This window comes from Paroedura picta, chromosome 4 (assembly GCF_049243985.1).
Source record: "Paroedura picta isolate Pp20150507F chromosome 4, Ppicta_v3.0, whole genome shotgun sequence".
Lineage (NCBI taxonomy): Eukaryota > Metazoa > Chordata > Lepidosauria > Squamata > Gekkonidae > Paroedura > Paroedura picta.
In genome coordinates this window covers 99,265,618-99,288,069 of record NC_135372.1, presented here as the reverse complement: position 1 = coordinate 99,288,069, position 22,452 = coordinate 99,265,618, and the positions used below count along the sequence as shown (strand labels likewise).

Genomic DNA, 22,452 nt, shown 5'->3' with positions numbered 1-22,452 from the left:
CAGATATGCCATACACCAATGTTATTAATGTGCTAAATCCTTATTTGGTATCAAAGGGGTGCAAAGCCAAAGACCGTATGGGTAGCATACCCCCAAGTCACTTGCGCACAGCCAGAAACCCCCAGGTAGATTTCTGTGAATTTCAGCATTCACTGAATGGACAAAACCACAGTTGTAGTCTTCAGATATGATTGCAAAAACATCTGATTTAGTCTTTGGTGCCAGACAAGTCAGGCATCTTTGCAATGATTTAGGGCAAAAATCCATGTAAGCCATTAGCCCCAATAACCAATTTAAATCATTCTAACTTAAGTATGATCATTATTATGTATTATTTATTAGATTAATTACTCACCGCTCCCAGAAAGCTGGCTCACAGTGGGCAACAACATTAAAACCCCACAATAAAATATAAACCATCCCCAACTTAAAATTATTCTACATCCAATGACAGACTCAACCCTCCCCTCACCCCCATTCCATAACTCCAGTTGCCATATGCTGGAGACAAAAACATCTCCTCCAGTCCTGATAATTAGTAGGCAATGAAATGTAATGGCTTCTGCTGAAATTGCTGGTCAAGGTGGACCTTTGAAGTTTTTCAGAAAGTGCGGCTTAGATTAGAGTCTAATCCACCTCGTTCCATAACACAGACACTTTGCCCACTGACCTGTGCAAAACCCAAAGCTTAGGGCTGTACCGCCTGTAAGCTCACAAAATCAAGATGCCCAACATTAACAACCACCAAGACTAAGCAGTGATTTTGCAGGAGCAGTGCTACGAATGGACTCTCAAACATCCATCCTGTCCCATCCGCTGCCATTACCTGTGTGATGCAAGCACCCGTGAAAGCCACAATGACAGCAACTATATTGACTGTTAGCTGGAATTGCAAGAATTTGGAGATACTGTCATACACGTTGCGCCCCCACATCACGGCCTTGACAATACTTGTAAAGTTATCATCTGTCAGGATGATGTCTGAGGCTTCTTTAGCGACATCTGTGCCAGCAATGCCCTGCAAGAGAAAATGAGAAAGGGGAGGAGCGGTAAGTCCCCAAGGCTGCACCAGAATGCAAAGCATCACTACCCTTCAACAGGGGACCACAACTCTGCAGGAGAATTTATATGGTGAAAGAGGTGGGGACCCTAGGGGGAAGTGACCATGTCCTCATAGAATTCCTTTTGAGATGGGGAGCCAAGGAAGCTTGTAGCCAGATGCGGATGTTGAATTTTCGTAGGGCAAACTTTAATAAACTCAGAGACATGATGAGTGTCATACCATGGACGAGAATGCTGGAAGGGAAGGGAGCACGTGAAGGTTGGGCGCTACTCAAACAAGAGCTATTGCATGCTCAATCAATGACTATTCCAGAAAGACGAAAACACTGCAGGAGCTCTAAGAAGCCTATTTGGATGAACAGAGAACTTCAAGAGGAACTAAGAAAGAAAAGGAAAATGTTCAGGAAATGGAGGGAAGGACAGAGCTCTAAAGAAGAGTACCTACAGGTTACTAGGCACTGTAGATCAATCATCAGAAAGGCCAAAGCTGAGAGTGAGCTAAGATTGGCCAGGGAAGCCCATTGTAACAAGAAAAGATTTTTCAGTTATGTGAGGAGCAAACATAAAGTAAAGGAAGCAATAGGCCCACTGTTGGGTGCGGATGGACAAACTCTAACGAAAGATGCAGAGAAAGCAGAAAGGCTTAGTGCCAATTTTACATCTGTTTTTTCCCACAGGTCAAAGTGTTTAGGCACATCTAGAGATGGCCGTAGCCAAAGGAAAGTGTCTGGGTGGCAGGTTAACATGGATAGAGAGGTTGTCGAGAGGCATTTAGCTCCACTGGATGAGTTCAAATCCCCTGGTCCAGATGAAATGCACCTGAAAGTACTCAAAGAACTTTCCAGAGAACTTGTCCATCATCTTCGGAACCTCTTTAAGAGCAAATGTTATTCCGATCTTCAAAAAAGGGAGGAAGGATGACCCAGGAAACTACAGACCAGTGAGTCTGACCTCTGTTGTGGGGAAGATAATGGAGCAGATATTAAAGGGAGCGATCTGCAAACATCTGGAGGACAATTTGGTGATCCAAGGAAGTCAGCATGGATTTGTCTCCAACAGGTCCTGCCAGACCAACCTAGTTTCCTTTTTTGACCAAGTAACAGGTTTGCTGGATCGGGGAAATTCGGTTGATGTCATTTACTTGGATTTTAGTAAAGCTTTTGACAAGGTTCCCCATGATGTTCTGATGGATAAGTTGATGGACTGCAATCTGGATTTTCAGATAGTTAGGTGGATAGGAAATTGGTTAGAGAACCGCACTCAAAGAGTTGTTGTCAATGGTGTTTCATCAGACTGGAGAGAGGTGAGTAGCGGGGTACCTCAGGGCTCGGTGCTCGGCCCGGTACTTTTTAACATATTTATTAATGATCTAGATGAGGGGGTGGAGGGACTACTCATCAAGTTTGCAGATGACACCAAATTGGGAGGACTGGCAAATACTCCGGAAGATAGAGACAGAGTTCAACGAGATCTGAACACAATGGAAAAATGGGCAAATGAGAACAAGATGCAATTTAATAAAGATAAGTGTAAAGTTCTGCATCTGGGTCAGAAAAATGAAAAGCATGCCTACTGGATGGGGAATACGCTTCTAGGTAGCACTGTGTGTGAACGAGACCTTGGGGTACTTGCGGATTGTAAACTAAACATGAGCAGGCAGTGTGATGCAGCGGTAAAAAAGGCAAATGCCAATTTGGGCTGTATCAACAGAGGCATCACATCAAAATCACAAGATGTCATAGTCCCATTGTATACGGCACTGGTCAGACCACACCAGGAGTACTGTGTGCAGTTCTGGAGGCCTCACTTCAAGAAGGACGTAGATAAAATTGAAAGGGTACAGAGGAGAGCGACGAAGATGATCTGGGGCCAAGGGACCAAGCCCTATGAAGATAGGTTGAGGGACTTGGGAATGTTCAGCCTGGAGAAAAGGAGGTTGAGAGGGTACATGATAGCCCTCTTTAAATATTTGAAAGGTTGTCACTTGGAGGAGGGCAGGATGCTGTTTCTGCTGGCTGCAGAGGAGAGGACACGCAGTAATGGGTTTAAACTTCAAGTACAACGATATAGGCTAGATATCAGGAAAAAGTTTTTCACAGTCAGAGTAGTTCAGCAGTGGAATAGGCTGCCTAAGGAGGTGGTGAGCTCCCCCTCACTGGAAGTCTTCAAGCAAAGGTTGGATACACACTTTTCTTGGATGCTTTAGGATGCTTAGGGCTAATCCTGCGTTGAGCAGGGGGTTGGACTAGATGGCCTGAATGGCCCCTTCCAACTCTATGATTCTATGATTCTATGATATGGATAATCCCTTAGTTTTGTCCCAAATTTGTTCTGGAAGAAGCCCCTGTTCAGCATGCAGGAAGCACAAAGGCAACCTGAGGGATGAAATGCCCCGCTTTTATATGTGGCTTAATTATTTTGATTCTTTCCTTCCTTACAACAAATCCATACTGTAAAGTTAGCCAATAATTCTCTGCTCAATTGTTTTCTTCTCCATGAAGAACCAAAGCAGCTGATCAACGAGCACCAGAGATATTGAGGTTTACTGCAAATCTCAGCTACAGACACATGGTGGCAGTCAATCACTACAGAATCTGCCATGGCTGGGAGAAAATCCAAGCAAGCCTTTAGCAGGTACCCTACAGTGACCAATTTTCCTTAATGCTTGCCTGCTGTGCCCTACTGAGCGCAGGGAGATTCGGTCCTGAGCTGTAACATTTCTGACTTCTGCAAAGTGCAAAAAATGAAACAGAAAATAGAGCAGAATAAAAATAGAACTTTAAAACACACACACACACACATACACTTCTCCTTTTTATTCTCCAGTGATTATCGGCTCAAAATTGCCAAGGCATTCAAAGTGAAAGTATTCCCCCCCACCACCATTTTAGATTGCAGCACAGTTTTCTCTGGAGTAGAAGAGTCCATACCATAGCAAACCCCACATCTGCTTTCTTCAAGGCTGGGCCATCATTGGTGCCGTCCCCAGTCACAGCTACCACCTGCCTTCGTTCTCCAACGGTGCTGTCAATAATACCTGCCATATGGGGTTAAAAGGGCACAACTGTAACTGCACCAAGAAACCCATCTAGGCAGCAAAACATAAAATAGCATGAAGCAAAATGTAAAATCCAGCAGAAATGCAAATCAGCAGCTTTAGCTGCACAAATCTAACCACTTTACTCCCAACATTTTACTAAGGAAGCACACCCACTCACCAAGGGAGGCCCTGCCATCTCCAGACTCAACCCCATTCCTCCAACTATCCAGCAGACATTTCCCTGGGGAGCAGGTACCGCCTCCTCTGTTGATCTTACCTTTCACAAGTGTGTGTTTATCTGTGGGGGAAGAGCGGGCCAAGACTCGTAGTTTGGGCCAGATCTTATCCAGCTGCTCTTGTTCCACCTGTGAGGTAAAACCACGAACATAAAAACCAAGTTGGCCCTTAAGAGGAGCACCACAAGCCCCCCCTTTCCCTGCCAGATGTCAGCACTGCAAGGTTCTGAGAACTCTCACTGGAACATCTCACTCACCAAGGACAGGCTAATGACATCTGACATCCTGAGGACAGCATAATTATTTCATCTAGAGATAAATGGTTCTTATATGGGTCCAAGATAGTGATGCTTTTAGTGGCAAGTTTATTTATAAATTAGCAAGCAACTGGCTGCAGCCAGTTCCACTCCACCTTTGGGATGTCATAACAAAACCACGTATTGTTAAAGATAGCCACGAGACACTACAGAGAGTTTCCTCTTCATTCTAGCCTTGTGGTTTGGGGCAGAATGTCTTTCCCACAGGAGGAGAAGCTACTGTGAATAAACCAAGGATCCCCCACCCCCAGAGACCACAGATGAAGGCACTATACAGAAAGGCATGCTTCAGTAAGAAGCAGCCCTCAGGATAGACTGTGAGTGGTTTCTCCTCCGCACCCTTCCCCTGAACCTTGTCCTTACCTCTCCTTTCTCATTGCGGATGAGCCGGTTGAATTCCTTCCCTTCCAGGCACAGGAAGTCCTCCCCAGGCAGTAAGATACCACATTTGGTAGCAATGGCACGGGCTGTGTTGATGTTGTCACCTGTAACCATCCGTACTGTAATGCCAGCACGCTGGCACTTCTGGATGGCCTCAGGCACCTGTTGGCAAACAATGCGTCAGTAAGCTAGGCAGTGTGAGACAGGAGAAAATGATGGACAAGGCTGAAATGGAAGAAGGCAGAAAAACAACTTTATGCAAAACCTGCAACTGGAAGCATATGATGGGACAGGGAACCCAGTGCCAGATGGTTCCCCACAGCACTGGAGCCAATCCCTCAGCACGTATGCTACCCTTGTAACATGACGTTGCCCACATCTGTGGGCACTCCGCAATGTGTGTTGCAGTGCCATCACAGCACATGAACATTAACATCCACTCTTAGGAGTGGGGAACAGTATAAATACAGGCTGCACTAGGGGCTATATAGCTGAGGTGCCAGAGTTTAGGAGTTTCAAGCCAACTTTATCTTCCCAAGACACGGAGGGAAATTTATGTGCACACTTATTTATCTAATTCCAATACATAAATGGTTGTTCTGTTGGAATGCACCCAAAGAGGAGAGTTAAACACAGGCATGTACAATTGTAACATGCTCCTCACAAAGACCAAAACGCAAGTGAATTCCACAGAGGAAATCGGTACTACATGAAGAAAATTGGTCTTGAACTTTCCATGATTTCTTTAAATTCAAGCTGTAAGAAGAGAGTAAAAGCTATCTCAGTAGGTGAGGGAAGGCAAACAGCCAGAAAAGTAATTAAGGTTTCCCCCCTTCACTTTTTATTGAAAGCAAGCAACAAGTTTGTTTTGAACAGCTTCTGGAATCCACCCCATCCTTGCTTCTAGGCAAAGTAATCCCCTTGCTGACTCTGTTTAGTGAGGCTGGGACACCTCCACCCCACAGTGGCTGGGAGGGCTCTGGAATGGCAGAGCAGCCTCCTGCCTTGCTGTTTTGCAGACTGCGACGGTGCATCACTGCTCTAATAGGTTTATCTCATACAGAACAAGCCTGAGCAGGGAGGAGACATTACCAAGAAATCAGCAAATTGAATCACAGCCTCCCGAGTGAGTCCATGCAGGGCATCTGCAAAGCCATTCCCAACCCCAGATACTTCAACATCTAATTAAGGAGAGAAGCGTGCAGGGGACTAGCTTTGAAATGTAATCAAGAGGTAGGTAGGGGAGGGTTTATTGTGTTAGATGGGCTATCTGACTGTCATCTTTGCAGTAAAGCTGTGAGAGAAAACAGAGTGTGGTAGGCAGGGAGGAGCAGGGGCAGGAGACGGCTACTGGCTAATAACTCATTCCTCTCTTCCTGCAGACCCCTTTGTTACCTGTCAGAATCTCTACTTAGTCTTCAGTTTGTAAACTAAAGCAGCCTTATTCTGGATGGGGCCTTTTTAGTAGTTGCACCGAAGGAAGAATTTTAGCATTTGCTTGTTCCTGACCACTGCACAAGGACAGGGCCAACAGGATCTGCTCAAATCCTTTCCTCTGTGCAAGTTTTAAATCCGGTTGCCGCCTCCTTTCTTGACAAAGAGTTCCCAGCACCTTCAGGAAAAACACAATAAGGTGAAATTCAAGAGGTTCAGCATTTTCTTTCTGCTGCAAATTCACAAGGCGAAAAGGTGCACCACTAAATTTCTCCTTGACTTGCAACAGATGGAAGGCAGAGGTGAATTCATCAAGAAAGAAACGGCAAACAGTATAAACTCCCAGGGGCCGTACACAGTACTGACTCTGGCCATCTTACTGGCAACTGAGCCTCACAACTGTTAGCAAATGTGACTCATAACTGCAGGGAATTGAACCCCCATACAGAATGGGGGGCCATGAGGAGATGACACAAGTCAGGATGCTAATGGGGTTTTCTCCAAAGGCAGTCACTAGTGCAAGAATAGGAGCAGAGAAAACCAACAGAAAGAGAAACAACAGGAAACAACAGGAACAAAATGGGAGTTAAGCAAATGAGAAGGATACAAATAAGACTGGGTCACTAGCTCTAGGGAAGCCCAGGAAAAGGAGAAGTGCTATTCTGGTACCTCTGGCCGAACTGGGTCCTCAATGCCCACCACAGTGATGCAGGTAAGGTCCGACAGGATCTCATTCTCAACATCCCAGTCTGGCTCAGTGCCAGCAGGGAAATCCCGGAATGCCAGGCAAATAGTACGCAGCCCATGACAAGCCATTGGCTCAATCACTTTGTTCACCATTTCGTCCCGATCCTTCACCTTAAATATTCGGGATTCCCCATCCTTGTCCAAGATTCTTGTGCATCTGAATCAATGCAAAAACAAATAAATAAACATTATATCATACAACCTGTCCATCTTAACAGAGGCAAAGATTTAAGCACATCTGTAAGTTTAATTTTTTAAAAAGTAATGGCTTTAAACTACGTGTAGAACAGTACCAGCTAGATATCAGGAATTTTTTCACAGTCGGTATTATTATTATTGCTCAAATTCAATATTTCAGCAGTGGAATCAGCTGCCTAAGGAGGTGGTGAGCTCCCCCTTACTGACCATCTTCAAGCAGTGGCTAGACAGATACTTATCCTGGATGTTAGGCTGATCCTGCATTGAGCAGGTGGTTGTACTAGATGGCCTGTGTGGCCCCTTTTAACTGTATGATTTAAAAAGTGCCTTATTTATTTGAAAAGTTTATGTGCCTTTTCCCCTGAGATCTGCTTGAGGTAGCTCAATAGGTAAGAACAATACAATTTTTTGTATTATTATAAAATTATTAATATTAAAACCAAATGCAAAAGCTTTATTGCTGTATGGATCATGTATTTTTTATGTAGAAGAATACAATACCTATTTGTTCCTTACAAGGATTGTGTTCAGTGAAATTATATTGGGGCATCTTAGAGTTCCTCTGCTTACTTTCCTATGGCAGACACTCTCAAGAGAGATAGCATAAGGCCTACTTTTATAGCCCTTTAAAGAATTGCTTATTTGTGTGTTATAGAAGTACAGTGTTGGAAGGGGCCTTAAAGAAGAAGAAGAAGAGTTGGTTCTTATATGCCGCTTTTCCCTACCCGAAGGAGGCTCAAAGCGGCTTACAGTCGCCTTCTCATTCCTCTCCCCAAAACAGAAACCCTGTGGGGTGGGTGAGGCTGAGAGAGCCCTGATATCACTGCCCGGTCAGAACTGTTTTATCAGTGCCGTGGCGAGCCCAAGGTCACCCAGCTGGTTGCATGTGGGGGAGTGCAGAATCGAACCCGGCATGCCAGATTAGAAGTCCGCACTCCTAACCACTACACCAAACTGGCTCTCTAAAGATAATCTAGCTAGCTCAGCGGAGGAAGAATTGTTACCAGCCAGGAGTAGCATGAGACCTATCGGACAATCAAGGCAACCATAGAGATTCCAAGTGGATTTTCAAAGGGGAACATGTCAGAACAGACTCAGTGTTTAATTTGTCCCAACGCTCATTGTCTGAGGTTGAAAATAATGTACTGGGGAAAGGATTGGGGTTTATTACGGCTTATAAATATAATTCATTTAAGATGCACATTGCCATTTAAATTGTATTGAGCGATATTAAAAAATAGAGACAAAAATTTCTTAACTAAACAGGAATTTGAAGCCTTATGAAGCCTTGTGAAGCTGGATTGTAATTATGGATCAGACAGATTATAAGGATGAAATTAGAAGACAATTGGGGACACTAGATATTATAGACCTGTGCCCTATGATCTTGGAGGTTTCCTCATGCAGAAAACCAACAGACAGAAATTCACTTCTGCATTTTTCTAGTTTTCAACGAAGGCATCTTAAGGAGAATTTGCTCTATGGCCTATTTCTCCGACACAGGAGAACCAATACAAAGGCAACAAACTTCGAAAGAGCTAGTAAATGGCTGTCAACTGCCTTAAAAGAAAGGGGATACCCCAAAAAGTTATTTTAAGAGCAAGAAATAGAGATAGGGCAACACGAAGGAAGGATTTGCTTAAATATAAACCTAAGACAAATATGGATAGGATAGGGTGTTCCTTTGAATATTCCAACAAGACTGAACAGATTAAAAAAATATTTCCAGGCACTGGCATCTAGTGGCAGATTTACCAGACTGTGGTAATAAACCAATATTTGCATGGAGAAGGGGTCATATCATTAAGGAATTGGTAACGATGAGGGAAATTGGGGAAGATTACCAAAAGGAAATTTTCAATGTGGAACATGCAGTGTCCGTAAACTTATGTTGCCTATCAAGGAGTTTATTAACCCTAGCAATGGTTAAAATCCAAGTTAATAGCTTTATAAGCTGTTTGATATGTCCATGTTAACTTATATATGTAGGTATATCATCCAAACATTTATAAGCTAGAGTGTGCAAGCACTTGTCCTGCTTACGGCTTTCAGTCAAGGATGCCCCACTTATGAATAACTTTGATCTCCATGGCATAGCCCCGGAGATGTGCGCTTCTTTGGAATAGAGCAATTGAATAAATGGTCCCAGGGTTTGAATACTAATTGGGATTTATCATGATTCCTCTAAACTGGCCCTTTAATTGCTTTGTAAATTGTCTATACTTGTCGTTTATGGGGCTTGTGGTCAAACAATACTTATTCAGGTTTCAGTTAGTTATTGATGAGGGCCCAGCAAGAGAGTTTTTAATGGATCCTCCATTTACAGAGAGCAGTTGGCCAAAGTATATTATAAGGTGAGCTGTATGGGAGGGCAGTATAAAAATCCAATAAATAAATAAATTTTATGGAAATTGACTTTACCAGTTGAATTAGAAACTTATATTATTAAAACAGAAGCAAGATGGGATATGGAAATATATGATTGTTTTATTGTTGTTTTAGAAGAAAGGAGATAAGAGTGAATAGAATTGAAACTCACTAAAAGTCATGAATGTGGGAATTTACATCTGATATTCTTTGTTTAAATTTGAACTTGATGTTTGGTTGAATTATATGATATTTACTGACTTTATGTTTGATAATTAAGTATAAGCCACTGAGGAAGCAATAGAAGGAACGTGGGATATTGTACACCCGGGACCTGTTTTGGTTTTACCAGTTGAATCAAAAGATAACCATAAAAGACTGACTACAAAGAAGCTTTATTTTTCTGTAACACCTGAGTTGATCTTGTTCTTCAAGAGAGACTTCTGCTCCTTTTACCATTGGATTCAGGGAAGTACAATATTAAAGGCACCTTCCTGGAAGTGATACTCAGGGGCTTTCCGCACCGGGATCTTTGTAGCAAATTGGTTGCTGAATGAAAAATCGCCATTTAAAATAGTGGAATTCGTCGTTATGCATACCTGCCTTTGTAGTGGAATCCAGTTGCATTTTGTAGCGTTTCCCACAGGCTTCCGGTCTCGGCAAAAATCGCTAGAAAGGAAGCGCTCTTGCCAAGCTCGTCCCGCCCCTGGCCGTCAAGCAGCCAATGGGCAGCCGTTAGCATGCTCCCAAACAGCCCCTTTCCCTTTAAGAAAGTTAAAAAAAAAACAGACCCATTGCAACGAATCTGTGTTGATTTGTTGCAACGGAGAGACCCATCCAGCTGCCCGGTGTGTTTGAGCTGTCGTTTGATCGTTGCCACGCTCCCTCCGAGTGAAACCCCCCCCTCTCACGGGCCCGATTTTCGTGTAAAAAATAAAGGGAAAATACATCAGCAAACGGGCTTCTCTGTTGTTTGTGTCCAAAGTGTTGTTTGTGCTTAGTGACTCTGGGGAGGGACTGAAGCCGGGGAAGCCTCTAAACAGAAAGAGGTTCGCTGGTGCGTTTATCCCCGCTCGCTCGGACAAAAAAAAAATGGCGATCGCTTCGCCGGAAGATCAGAGGAGAGAGCCAGGGGGAGGGACTTTGTAGAAACTGCAACAATGTTAACACACAGGTCTTTTTCGCTAGTGTTGCAGATTGGTTGCAGGAGTGTATCGCTTTCCGGAGGGTGAATCCACTTTTCGGGATTTCCCTGAAAGCGCTACAAGGAAGCGCTTTTTGCGGATCGGTTTCAGGTGTGTGGCAGATTGTCAACGATGTTGTGCATAACGGCAAATCAGTAGCGTTTTCAATTGGCAACCATTGTGCGATTTTGAAGGCGTGCGAAAAGCCCCTCAGTTTTGTATTTCCGCCATGAACCTGCCCGACTACAACTACTTTGGGTACCTTTGCCTTCTGAGGTTAGGCAGGCAGGCTAAAACTCTGTCCTCAAGGAGACTGGTCTATCCCCTTCTTTTGTCATCTTCTGCCTACTGGATGAAGACTTTTTTATTTCGTTTGGTGTTTCCTCAGTGATCCCTCCTTCCTGATCATTGTTTTACTTGCTGTTTTATGACTTTGTGTTATATTGTATCTATGTTTTAATCATTTTAATGATGTGTGTTTGGGGGGCTGGTTTTAATCATTTTAAAATACCATTTTATCATGTAGGTTTTAATTTGTTATCTGCCTTGGTGGTCCTTGTGAGGGCAGAAAGGCCAGATATAATTTCTGTAAAATAAATAATTAAAAAATTTAGCATTGCTTTTGGTCCTTGACCACACCTCCTGCTAGTGCAGAGATGCCCACAGACAATAAACCCTACAGCATAGCAACTCTCATCACTCTGAACCTCCTTGCAATTTTGACTGTTTTTCAACTGAGCTGAAAGAATTTGCCTATCTTCTTCAGATTGGGGGGGGGGGGAGGTTAAAACACAAGCAAACAGATGATGCTGGAAATCAGCTCTCCAGGGAAAGCAACCACATTTCTGCAGATGCTAGAGGTTCTTTCAGATACCCCATTTTAAATGTTCTTAACACAACAGATTTTCCATTTCTAATGAAGATTCTCCTCTCATTTACAATACAGTTCCCCATTCTTTGATTCCTGGAAAATTTCATAGACCACCAGGAGTCATAGGACGTGCAAGGAAAAACAGACACACATATTAAAGGTAGTGTATTATGGGAGATGTTACTTGCGCAAGATGATCTCGGAGGCTCCTTTGCTGTACATGCGGAAGCCTCCATCGGGGTTCTTCAGCACTGTACTCATAGATTTGCGGACTGAATTGAAGGTGTAGACCTTGTAGAGTTTTTCCTCAGGCACCTCATTGCGGACTGCTTGATAATCCTGTTTCAAGTCCAGAACAAAGCCCAAAAGTGCACATTCTGTCTTGTTTCCAACTTGGCGTGGGAGGCCCCCTTCTTTTTCTGGTGGCTGAATTTCCAGAATGAAAAATAAGTGGTAAATTACACAAATCAGCTATGACCACTTCACAGAATTAATGACCAATCAGCAAAATAAATAAATAAAGATGAAGGCAACAGCACTGACAGCCATCATAGAACAGTGGACAGAACACAGAGCTTGGACCAGAGAGACAAGACTCGAATCTCTGCTAAGTCATCAGGTTTCTTGGGCCACAGTTCCATCTTAGCCTAACTTACTCCACAGAGATGCTTCAATGACAAGATTCAGGGGTGGGGGTGGGGGAAACAGAGGAACATCTTCTGCCCTGAGTTCCTTGGATGAAAGGCAGGACAAAAATGTCATAATCATGAAATGTTATGACAAACCTTTGGATGTTTGAGTATTGCTATTGAGTAGAATTTTAAAGGTAAAAATCTATCTGTCTGTGTGTCTGTCTGTCTGTCTACCTACCTACCTAGATTTTTATACTGCCCTCGGATACGACCCAGGGCGGTTTACTTGGCAACATTGCAGAATACATAGAACATCATACATTAATAACAGTCACAACAATATATCAATAACAATTCTAACAGTGAATATATGTTTAACAGGTTACCATAGTTAACTCGTTGAACAATTTTAAAAGAAGGACTATAACAGAACCCCTAGGGAGGCCAGAAACATTCAGATTATGGAGGGTATGACTTGAGAGGGATCGCCGGATGTTTATAGATTGGATTAACCTCAGTCGAATGCCTTGTGGAGGAACTCCCTTTTGCAGGCCCTGTAGAATTCTGGGAGTTCGGTCAGGGACCTGATCTCTTCAGGGAGCTCATCCCACCAGGTGGGGGCCAGTACAGAGTAGGCTCTGGCCCTTGCTGAGGTCCAATGTACTTCTTTGGGGCCAGGGATTACTAGCCAGTTGGCGGTGGCAGAGCATGGTGCTCTTTTGGGGGTATAGGCCCAAAGATGGTCTCTCAGGTACACTGGGCCCAGACTGCGTATGGCCTTAGAGATAATAAACAGAACCTTAAGCCTAATCCAGAATTCAATTGGGAGCCAGTTGAGTTCTTGGAGTACCACCTGGATGTAGGATCTCCATGGTGTATTTGTGAGGATCCTGGCTGCGGCATTCTGAACCAATTGTAGTTTCTGGATCAAAGATAAAGGTAGGCCTGCGTAGAGCGAGTTGCAGAAATCCAGTCTAAAGGTGACTGCTGCATGGATCACTGTGGCTAGGTGTTCTGGGGTCAAGTAGGGCGCTAGTAGCTTGGCATAGGTGGTAGAAGGCCTGCCACACTACATTCGGGACTTGTGCCTCCATGGAGTGGGAGGCATTGAGGATCACACCCAAGTTTCTGGCAGAATGGGCTACTGCTAGTTGCTCTCCATCCAGGCTGGGCAAGCATGCTTCCTTGCTTGGTCCCTTCTTACCCAGCCACAGGACCTCTGTCTTTCAAGGGTTGAGCTTCAGATGACTCTGCTTGAGCTAAGAATGTTGGGGGAGAGTCAGAGTGGTCATCCATCAGGAGGAAGAGCTGGGTGTCATCTGCATATTGATGGCAATCCAGCCCAAACCTCCGCTCCAGCTGTGCAAGAGTGCACATGAAGATGTTAAATAAGATAGGAGAGAGGACTGCTCCTTGTGGGACTTCACATGTGAACTGGTCACAGTTCAATACTCCCTCTCCTATTTCTACCCTCTGTCCGTGACTCCGGAGGAAGAAAATCAGCCATTTGAGGGCTCTCCCCCGTATCCCGGTGTCAGTGAAGTGGTGAGCTAAGAGCTCATGATCAACTGTGTCAAATGCAGCTGACCTAGTAGTACTAGCAGTGCTGACCCGCTTCGGTCCAGTTGGCTGACCATCAGGGTGACAAGCGCTGTCTCCACCCCATGGCCAACAAAATTACAATTTAACTTTTAAAAAATCCAAAGCAGTTTAGCTAGAGAGGAGTTATTTTTATCTTTCAAAAGTCTAAACTCTTAATCTTTTTAGACTTCAGTATCCATCTGTGAAAAGGGGATATTAGCAGATTTTCCTCACCTGTCAGATTGTGTGAGGGCCCTTCTGATCACAAATGGACTGGGACTCAGCCCCCTCCTTGTCAGCCTCAGATCAGAGAAGCCACCTGGTTAGCACTTCTCCATCTCACAGGGGAGTTGGGGAGACTTAAATGTTATACAGTTTGAGATTCACTTCACATTATACTTTACTATTTCTGAGTCTAAGTAGCCAAAGTGCCCATTTTATGAAAGGTGTTGCATATTTTCAACTGTGGACTATGCACACGTCAGGTTTCCAGCATACACACATATATAGGAAACACACTTGTGCTATTCATTTTGTACTATTTTCTCCCAACACATAGATCAATCTGGTATAAAGGTGCAAATCAAAAATTTGATTTAAACAAACAAATAAATACACAGGACCGAAGGTCTATGCTTGCATCTTAAAATCTATTGTGGCCTTTCATTTTTTCAGCAATTAGGGTTGTTTGGGGATAGAAGGAGTAAGCATATGCGTTTTTCTCTACTGCATGCATATAGCACTGAAGCATCAGGTGACACATTGGGAATTGCCACTGATGACTTTCTTATCTTAGATCATCCTCTGTTGAGGCATTTGAAAACACTGCAAAAAAGACATTGGAAAAAGCTTCTACGAAACAAGAATGCACTGGGTCCTTGTCTGCCTGTGGAGCACAATGATATAAAGGGGGAACAGTTACATGAAAACACAAGAGTTGAATTAGAAGATTTAGTGCCTTTTGGTTTTCTTCCAAATGACTCCGCCTGCCTACTTTTCAAACTGTTGGATGCACTGTACACTTAAAATATTTCAGCACTCAGGACTTTGAGGATACAATTAGAGACCCCAAGTGTGTGTAATGTGAGGCATTTTGAGCACTGATAATTTTGTATTGTTGTGATTGTGCGACAAACAGAACTGCTTTGATATTTGACAGTGCTTGTTTGTATTTTGTGCTCAGCATTTTCCAACACCGTTCCACTGTATTTTGGCTTTATGCATACAGCATTGAGTCAGATTGGCAATCCCCATGCATGTACATTTGTGCAGAGGCCAGATTTACACAATTTGCCCAAAATAGGTGAAAAGATCACACAAATCATATCTAGGGCTAGGTTTGCAATACCTGGCTTGCACAATGCCCTTAAATACATGGTGAAAAACAGCACATGTGACCACGTTCTTCAGCACAGGACAACAGTCTGAACAGTGTGCAAATGGACCTGTAGAAGCCATGTTCCCTGACAGATTACAGAAATGGTTGCAAGAGGAAGCCTCCTTTGCAATGAGGTAAACTAGGACTCACCAGGATTTTGGAAGTATAAGCTGAGTTGACTGCAACACCATTGACAATGATGTCTAGGATCTTAGGCAGGATGGCTTCAGGGTCAGGGATCTGTCGGTAGTGGGTGTCACCCACATAGGCCTGCACCACAGTCATACGGTTCATGGTGAGAGTTCCGGTCTTGTCTGAGCAGATAGCAGTAGCGTTGCCCATGGTTTCACAAGCATCCAGATGCCTAACCAAATTGTTATCTTTCATCATTTTCTGTGGGAGACACAGAAATCAGTTGGAGTACTCAGAGAGCCTTAGTGCCACAAGCGCAGACCAGTTAGTGAACATGAGATACCCCCAAAGAGTGAGCAAAGGCCCAGACTTCCCTGCAAATCTTTTCTCTCAGGAAATGTATTTTAGTCTTCAATACAGCATCAAAAATGTAAAAACCTAATCTCGCTACATTGTAGAGATTTAGAATTCGCACTAAATAACATATTAGAACTTTCAGTATTTTAGGTAGAGGCTGGCCGTTTTTGAATTCTGAGGTCAATGTTCTGGTTTCAGTATTAGTAGTAGTAATAATAATGTTTAGAATCATAGAATCATAGAGTTGGAAGGGGCCATACAGGACATCTAGTCCAACCCCCTGCTCAACGCAGGATCAGCCCTAACCATACTAAAGCATTTAATTATAATCTGACTCTCCCCTGAGGCTCAGGGTAAGTAATAACATTGTTAACAATAAAATCATTCAATAAAACATTATAACATTAAAATCCATAATAGATCCCTTAATTAATTCCATAGCCACCTCAATTTTTATGGCAGGAGTGTTGATGTAGATCTAGAATTCAGATTCCGATATCAATTTTGCTGGTGTTTCGAACAGGGTGCCCAGGATTTTGATACTGTTTTAGGCCTCAACTCTAGGCCTGGTGGAACAGCTCTGTCTTGTAGGCCCTGTGGAACTGTCCAAGGCCTCACAGTGCCCTGATCTCCCTAGAGTGAGTGTTCCACCATGCCAGGGACAGGGCTGAAAAGGCTCTTTCTCACACCCAGGCTCTTGACAATTGCTGAAGTTGTTAGCTGGACTCCATCAAGATTGATGGCTTGAGCCAATCAAACATGGCCTCCAGGGAACTGACCAACAAATATGGGAGTGTGGATGGATGGCCACTTATCAACAAATATAGCTGGGTATGATCTGCATCCAGATGACAACCCAGTCTGAAACTGGTCCAACTGGGTAAGGGGGCACATATAGATGTTAAATAACATTGTGGAGAGGATAGCTCCCCATGGAACCCCACATATCAGGGTATGCCACTGGGAGATCTTCTCCCCAGTGCTACCCTCTCTCCCTAACCTGTGAAAAAGGATTGCAGCCGTTTAGGGGCTGAGCCCCATATTCTCAAGTTGGCTAGGCATTGGGCAAGCAGCCCATGATTGACAGTGTCAAACATTGCTGAAAGATCTAATAAGAACATCATTGCTGAGCTGCCTAGATCCAGTTGTCTCCTATCCATGAGGGCAACCAGATCTGTCTCTACCCCATGGCTAGGTTGGAAGCCAGACTGGAAAGAATCAAAAGACGGTGTTTCATCCAAAAAACTCTTTAGCTATTCAGCAACCACCCATTCAACCACTATACCCAGAAATAGCAAATGCGAGACTGGGCAGCAGTTGGTTGGTTTGAAGGAATCCAGACTTGACTGGAATCCACACTTGACTTAACCACTCTCCAGAAAAGTCATAGAATCATAGAGTTGAAAGGGAACTCCAAGGTTATCTAGTTCAACCCTCTGCACAATGCAAGAACTCAAAACTACCTGCTTACCCACAGTGACCCCAATTTCATGCCCAAGTGATCTCCTTCCAAAAAATCTCCAGAATCTAGCCTGGCCTGAAGGAAATTCAGCTACCATCCCACAGTGGTGATCAGCAATTTCCTGGGTATGCAAGGAAGGTCCACAAGAGACAAACACTGGTGCATCCCTTCCTGCCCCTGTACTCACAATTTGCCTAAGTCCCTGAAGCTTGTTAAAGCTCCTTCTCCATTTCCCTCTAGCAAATAAAATAAAAGACATACATACAAAAGTACTTTTGTTAACTCCAAAAGACAATGGCATTTACTCTGTTCCCTCACTTAATAATGACAAATCTGGTCTGAAAGAAAACAAAGAAATCCCACAGAAAGCCCCCAGCCTACTCTTCCATGCCCTGGCAGTATATACCTTCTCACCTTCACAGAGTAAGCCAAAGAGATGGTGACTGCCAAGGGCAAGCCCTCTGGCACAGCCACTACTAGCACGGTGACACCAATGATGAAGAACTTGACAAAATATTGGATGTAGATAGGGGTGCAGTCCGCCGTCCAGCTCTTGCCCTGAATCCCAAAGGTGTCAATCACAAAATACAGCACCAGGATAATGACGGTGATGGCTGACATGATCAGTCCTGAGCAGGAAGAGAGGAAAAAATAGCAAGGTGAGATTGAACAAGTTTCCAGCATATCCTAAGGCTGCAGTCCAGCCACAACTAGAAGGAAGGCTGTAGGAATGAGTTTGGCTTTAGTGGGCCCTGCAGGAAGAGGGAAAGTGTAGTCAAGCACTGGTTAGAGAACAGCACCTCCTTACTCAATGACTGCCTGGCAAAAGTACCTCAGAACGTGAAGACCACATGACGGCTTACTAGGCAATTACTTGGATTGGGTCATCAGAGTTTGAACATTCACTATAACAGCTCACCCTGTCTGACGTACAGAGAAATCAAAACTTTACTTCTGATTCTGCTTTAGGAGCAAACAGCACAACCACAAACAAAACAAATAATGTCCTTGAGTTGTTATTTTTAAAGCCCCAATGAAAGAGGTTTCCAAGGCCAGAGGCTGGCAAGTAGTAAGCTTCAATGGCCCAGGGAGGGTGACTCTTGGTCACTTTGATCAACTGGAGTATAGTGGCTGCCATTTTAATTTGGTGTGACAGTATGAAAAATACCACAGCAAGATGATTCACCTGCCAAGATTCTCTGAGATTACCCAAAGTGCAATTTTATATCAATTATATATGCCACTAGTTCACACTACTTTTCAGTGATTTATGTTAGCTGTATTCCAGTGATGGGGTAGCGGTGGAAAGTTCCTAAGAGCTATTCGTGAATTTAAGGTGGGCACCTTTGGTCTCCCAAGAATGGCTTAAGAACTTAATTACACACTCTGTGCAAATGCATGTAACCAAAACAAAACAGGCTTGCTTTCTGGAAAAGAAAAGGTATTTTGCACAAGGGAGGAATTGGGAATTGGGAAAAGTGATAGGAAGGGAGAGAGCTGTAAGCCCCTTGTCCATACTCCATTGCTCCAAAGTGGCTTTCCCCTAAATATTTTTAAAAGGCCACTGTGGCTTTGCTGCAACCCTCTACATGTAGTTAATCATTAAAATAAGAGACTTCATTGAGGACCATACATCATGAGAGCGTCCTGTTGTGGGTACACGATGAAGGAAGGTGCATTCAGAGAGAGGAACAGGCCCCCCTCCTTCTAAATGCAAGCAGACTTATACTGTGTCCTTCTAATCCAGTGTTAGCTATTCTGACTGGCTGCTGCTCTCTAGGATTTCAGATAGAAGTCTTCCTTAATCCTGCTGCTACTTCTGGTCCCTCAACTGAAGATGATGAGTGGCTGGATAGGGAACATAAAAGCCATGCGCTGTACCAGTGAGACTGTGACGGGGCAAAATCTCCACTTTGCCAGGAATCAGCCTACACAGCAGTAAGGCCCCAAGCCTGTGTACTTCACTGGACATAAAAGGGCCACTCTTTAGGATGATATTGTGTGTAAAGCTTAGTCTACCTTACTTTATGGGATTGTTATGAAGATAATCACTATAGGATGGGTGAGACTTGTCTTAGTAGTAGTGCACATGAAAAGGATCTGGGGGTCTTAGTAGACCATACACTGAACATGAGTGAGTCAGCAATGTGAACTAGCTAAAAAGGCAAATGGGATTTTTGGCTATATTAACAATATAATGTCCAGATTACACAAGGTGATGCTACCATATTGTTTGAATAATGTTTTTGCCATCGCTAGCTTGAAAACTACCTTTTTCCTGTCTACGGATTTTATGAATTTAGGCAGATTATGAGTGGGTGGGCAGGAAGGGATGTACCAGTGTTTGTGTCTTGTGGACCTTCCTTGCATACCCAGGGAATTGCTGATCACCACTGTGAAATGGGAGGTGAATCCCCTCCAGGCCAGGCTGGATTCTGAAGGTTTGTGGTGTGGGGGGATCATTTGGGCATGAAATTGAGGTCACTGTGGGTAGGCAGGTTGTTGTGAATTCCTAAATTGTGCAGGGGGTTGGACTGGATGACCCTGGAGGTTCCTTCTAACTCTATGATTCTAGGGCCAAAGACACAGCTCCAAGATTTGGGAAGAATAGCAGGATTCAACTGTACTTATGAAGAAGGTCCCAGTCTCAGGCCCTGGCTTCTCCAGTGTAAAGGACTTCAGGTTGCAGGGAAGATCTTTTTCTGCTTGAGACTATGAAAACTGCTACGAATCAGACTGAAAGTAGTGGATCAATAGTCTTTTCCATCATTAAGACAGAAAGGCATGCCAGGAGCCCTAAGTTAGATCTGAGCACTGGGAATCTTCACTGGATATGTATCTAGGTTTTGTAACCCTGGTGAGGATCTGTTTTCTTTTACCATGCAAAAATTCTGTTTTAAGAAGAAAGCATTTAATTAATTTGGAGTAGACCTTGTAGAAAGCTGCTAAGCCACTCCCAGAACATGCTCACCTGCTTTTCCAATCTGAACTGCCAAGCGGGTGAGCTTCCCTTGCAGTACAGACTTCTCCTTCTTTGGGACCTTCACTTTCTTCTTCTCCTTCTCTTCGTTTTCCACCCCCTCTTGGCTTTTCAGAGGCTGGATCTCCAGGGCCACACCATCTTGAGTTTTTGCTGGATCCAGGGCGAAACAAACAGGGACAGTGAATGGGAAGCAGAGCCCAAAACAAAACAAAAACAAAACTTCAGACGCAACAGAGAGAAAAGGAAGGATGGTGGAGAGAGAAAGAGAAAATCCAGTGCACAGGAACCCCAACAGCACACACAGACACTTGGCAACATGGAAACCTAGACCGTCCAGGGAGTCCTGCTCCACATCCCCCTGGCACAGATGAAGGAACCAGCTCTTGAGAATCCCCTTGACCCCCCCCCCCCCAAGGCAAACACAACGGTTCTGTGGACTACAGCTGGAAGGAAGGACTGCCTTGCTAGAAGGCACAGGGGCCACAGCTCTGGGGATCTATTTCCTGGCTCTGCTGCTGACCAGCTGCATGTCCCTGTGCAAGGCATCTTCTCCATTAGCATTTCTGCAAGACTGAGTTGTCAGTACTTACCTCACTGAGACAACAAGTGGGAGGGTGTAAAACCTAGCTTGGGAACAACGTCTATACTCAGACCTCCTTGCCATAAAGGTAGCATTCTGCTCCTCAGTCAAAGTCAGTACTGACTGTTCCAACATCCCAGCAAGCACAATGTGGTTAATGCATCTCTTAGACTGACAGGGAGAATACTTCTTTATGGTGCCTCTGGATTGGCTTAAGAGCTCGGATGCTTACAAGTATATCTAGAGGAACTGTGGCTTAAAAAGAAAAACCAACCAAATAAGTTAGTTTTTATTTTACACTGTGACCTCACTATTTGAGGCAATGAGATTCAAAACCAGTTTTTATCTAAACTGGGAATTCTGTGCTGCGTTAGATCCTTTTGCCCTGTAATGACATCACTGTAATGGCATTAGTGCTCCTCAAGGTAAAAACAAAAAACATTTGTGGGGTTAGAAATGGGTAAGGTTAATTATGAGTGGATGAGGACTATCAACCGGGGTGGGTGGCGATGTTCGTATGGCCCAGGAGGAAGCTGAGCTGGGCAGCATGCCAAAGGACACTCTGCTTTCATTCAGCCACTGGCAGAACCAGCAAGTGATGCTTGAGCCTCTGCTGCCCCTTGCTGCTAGCAATGAGGCTGAACTGACTAGCCCCTGCAGTACTACCAGCACTGCAGAGGCTCAGATTGGTTTGCTCTTAGTCAATACCAGTTTTCAAGGGCACTGGGAAATGTCCTGGCATGGTTAAGGGCCAACCCACCAATGGAGTCAATTAATGAAGTAAATCTGTTAGGTCTTTTCTCCCAGACTTTGTGATCCAGCCCATAATGTCTTTGGGACACTATAAAGTACCAAAGGTGGAGTCTCAACTGGTGCATATCAGCAAAACCACAGCAAGCTATGTCAGCTGCCAGAGGTGAGGATTTAGTCCCTTTTAAAACAAAGCCACCACTAGCTCCCACCCTACAAGCTGCAGGCTCCTGTGCGATGCACTTCTTTTCATCTCTTGTCTATTGATCATTTACAAGCACAGAGAAGTATTTTGTACACAGACTGGAAACAGATCTCTCATTAGAAGCAAACGTGAGATGTCAACTCTTCTGAATGGGGAGCGAGCTCAGGAGAATGTATGGCTGCTTTGTAACTGATCTGCACGGTTAGGTCTTAAGGACATGACAGGGTGAAAAGTCAATGCCAAAATAACCCAGGAGTTCAGGTCAGGAGGGAAAACTCAAAACTGCTAAGAAAAGGAAGAGAAAGAGAAAAAGGTGAAGGTGTGGGAGGGAGAACAGACAGGTGCAGAAATGGGCTTCTTCACCATAGCCTGGAAAGAACAGGGGGTGAAACATATCAGAGAATAGACATTCACTTTGATTCAAAAGGCCATGAGAAGAACAGAGTGTAATGACTACACATGCTGGACCCACGGGAGGGGTCTGATAAAAAGTTCAGAAGTGAGGATGGGGGAATAGGGAAAACACCAGCCTGTGTGACCTTCTGACATGTATGC

At 44.1% G+C, this 22,452-nt stretch overlaps 1 protein-coding gene across 7 annotated transcripts in view; it reads right to left on the bottom strand.

Annotated features, from left to right (window-relative positions):
- ATP2B4 (ATPase plasma membrane Ca2+ transporting 4) overlaps positions 1-22,452 on the bottom strand; it is a 193,577-nt gene that overhangs the window by 28,807 nt on the left and 142,318 nt on the right. For all 7 annotated transcript variants that reach the window (XR_013230447.1, XM_077334619.1, XM_077334617.1 and 4 more), the window contains 9 exons: positions 20,351-20,512; positions 17,794-18,008; positions 15,579-15,821; positions 12,022-12,263; positions 7,140-7,374; positions 5,019-5,198; positions 4,380-4,467; positions 3,993-4,099; positions 827-1,018 (listed from right to left, as the gene is read on the bottom strand). Coding sequence is in view for 6 of the 7 variants with exons in the window: in XM_077334619.1 (XP_077190734.1) it covers positions 827-1,018; positions 3,993-4,099; positions 4,380-4,467; positions 5,019-5,198; positions 7,140-7,374; positions 12,022-12,263; positions 15,579-15,821; positions 17,794-18,008; positions 20,351-20,512 (1,664 nt within the window). In the remaining variant the exon portion in view is untranslated. The remainder of the gene's footprint in view (positions 1-826; positions 1,019-3,992; positions 4,100-4,379; positions 4,468-5,018; positions 5,199-7,139; positions 7,375-12,021; positions 12,264-15,578; positions 15,822-17,793; positions 18,009-20,350; positions 20,513-22,452) is intronic.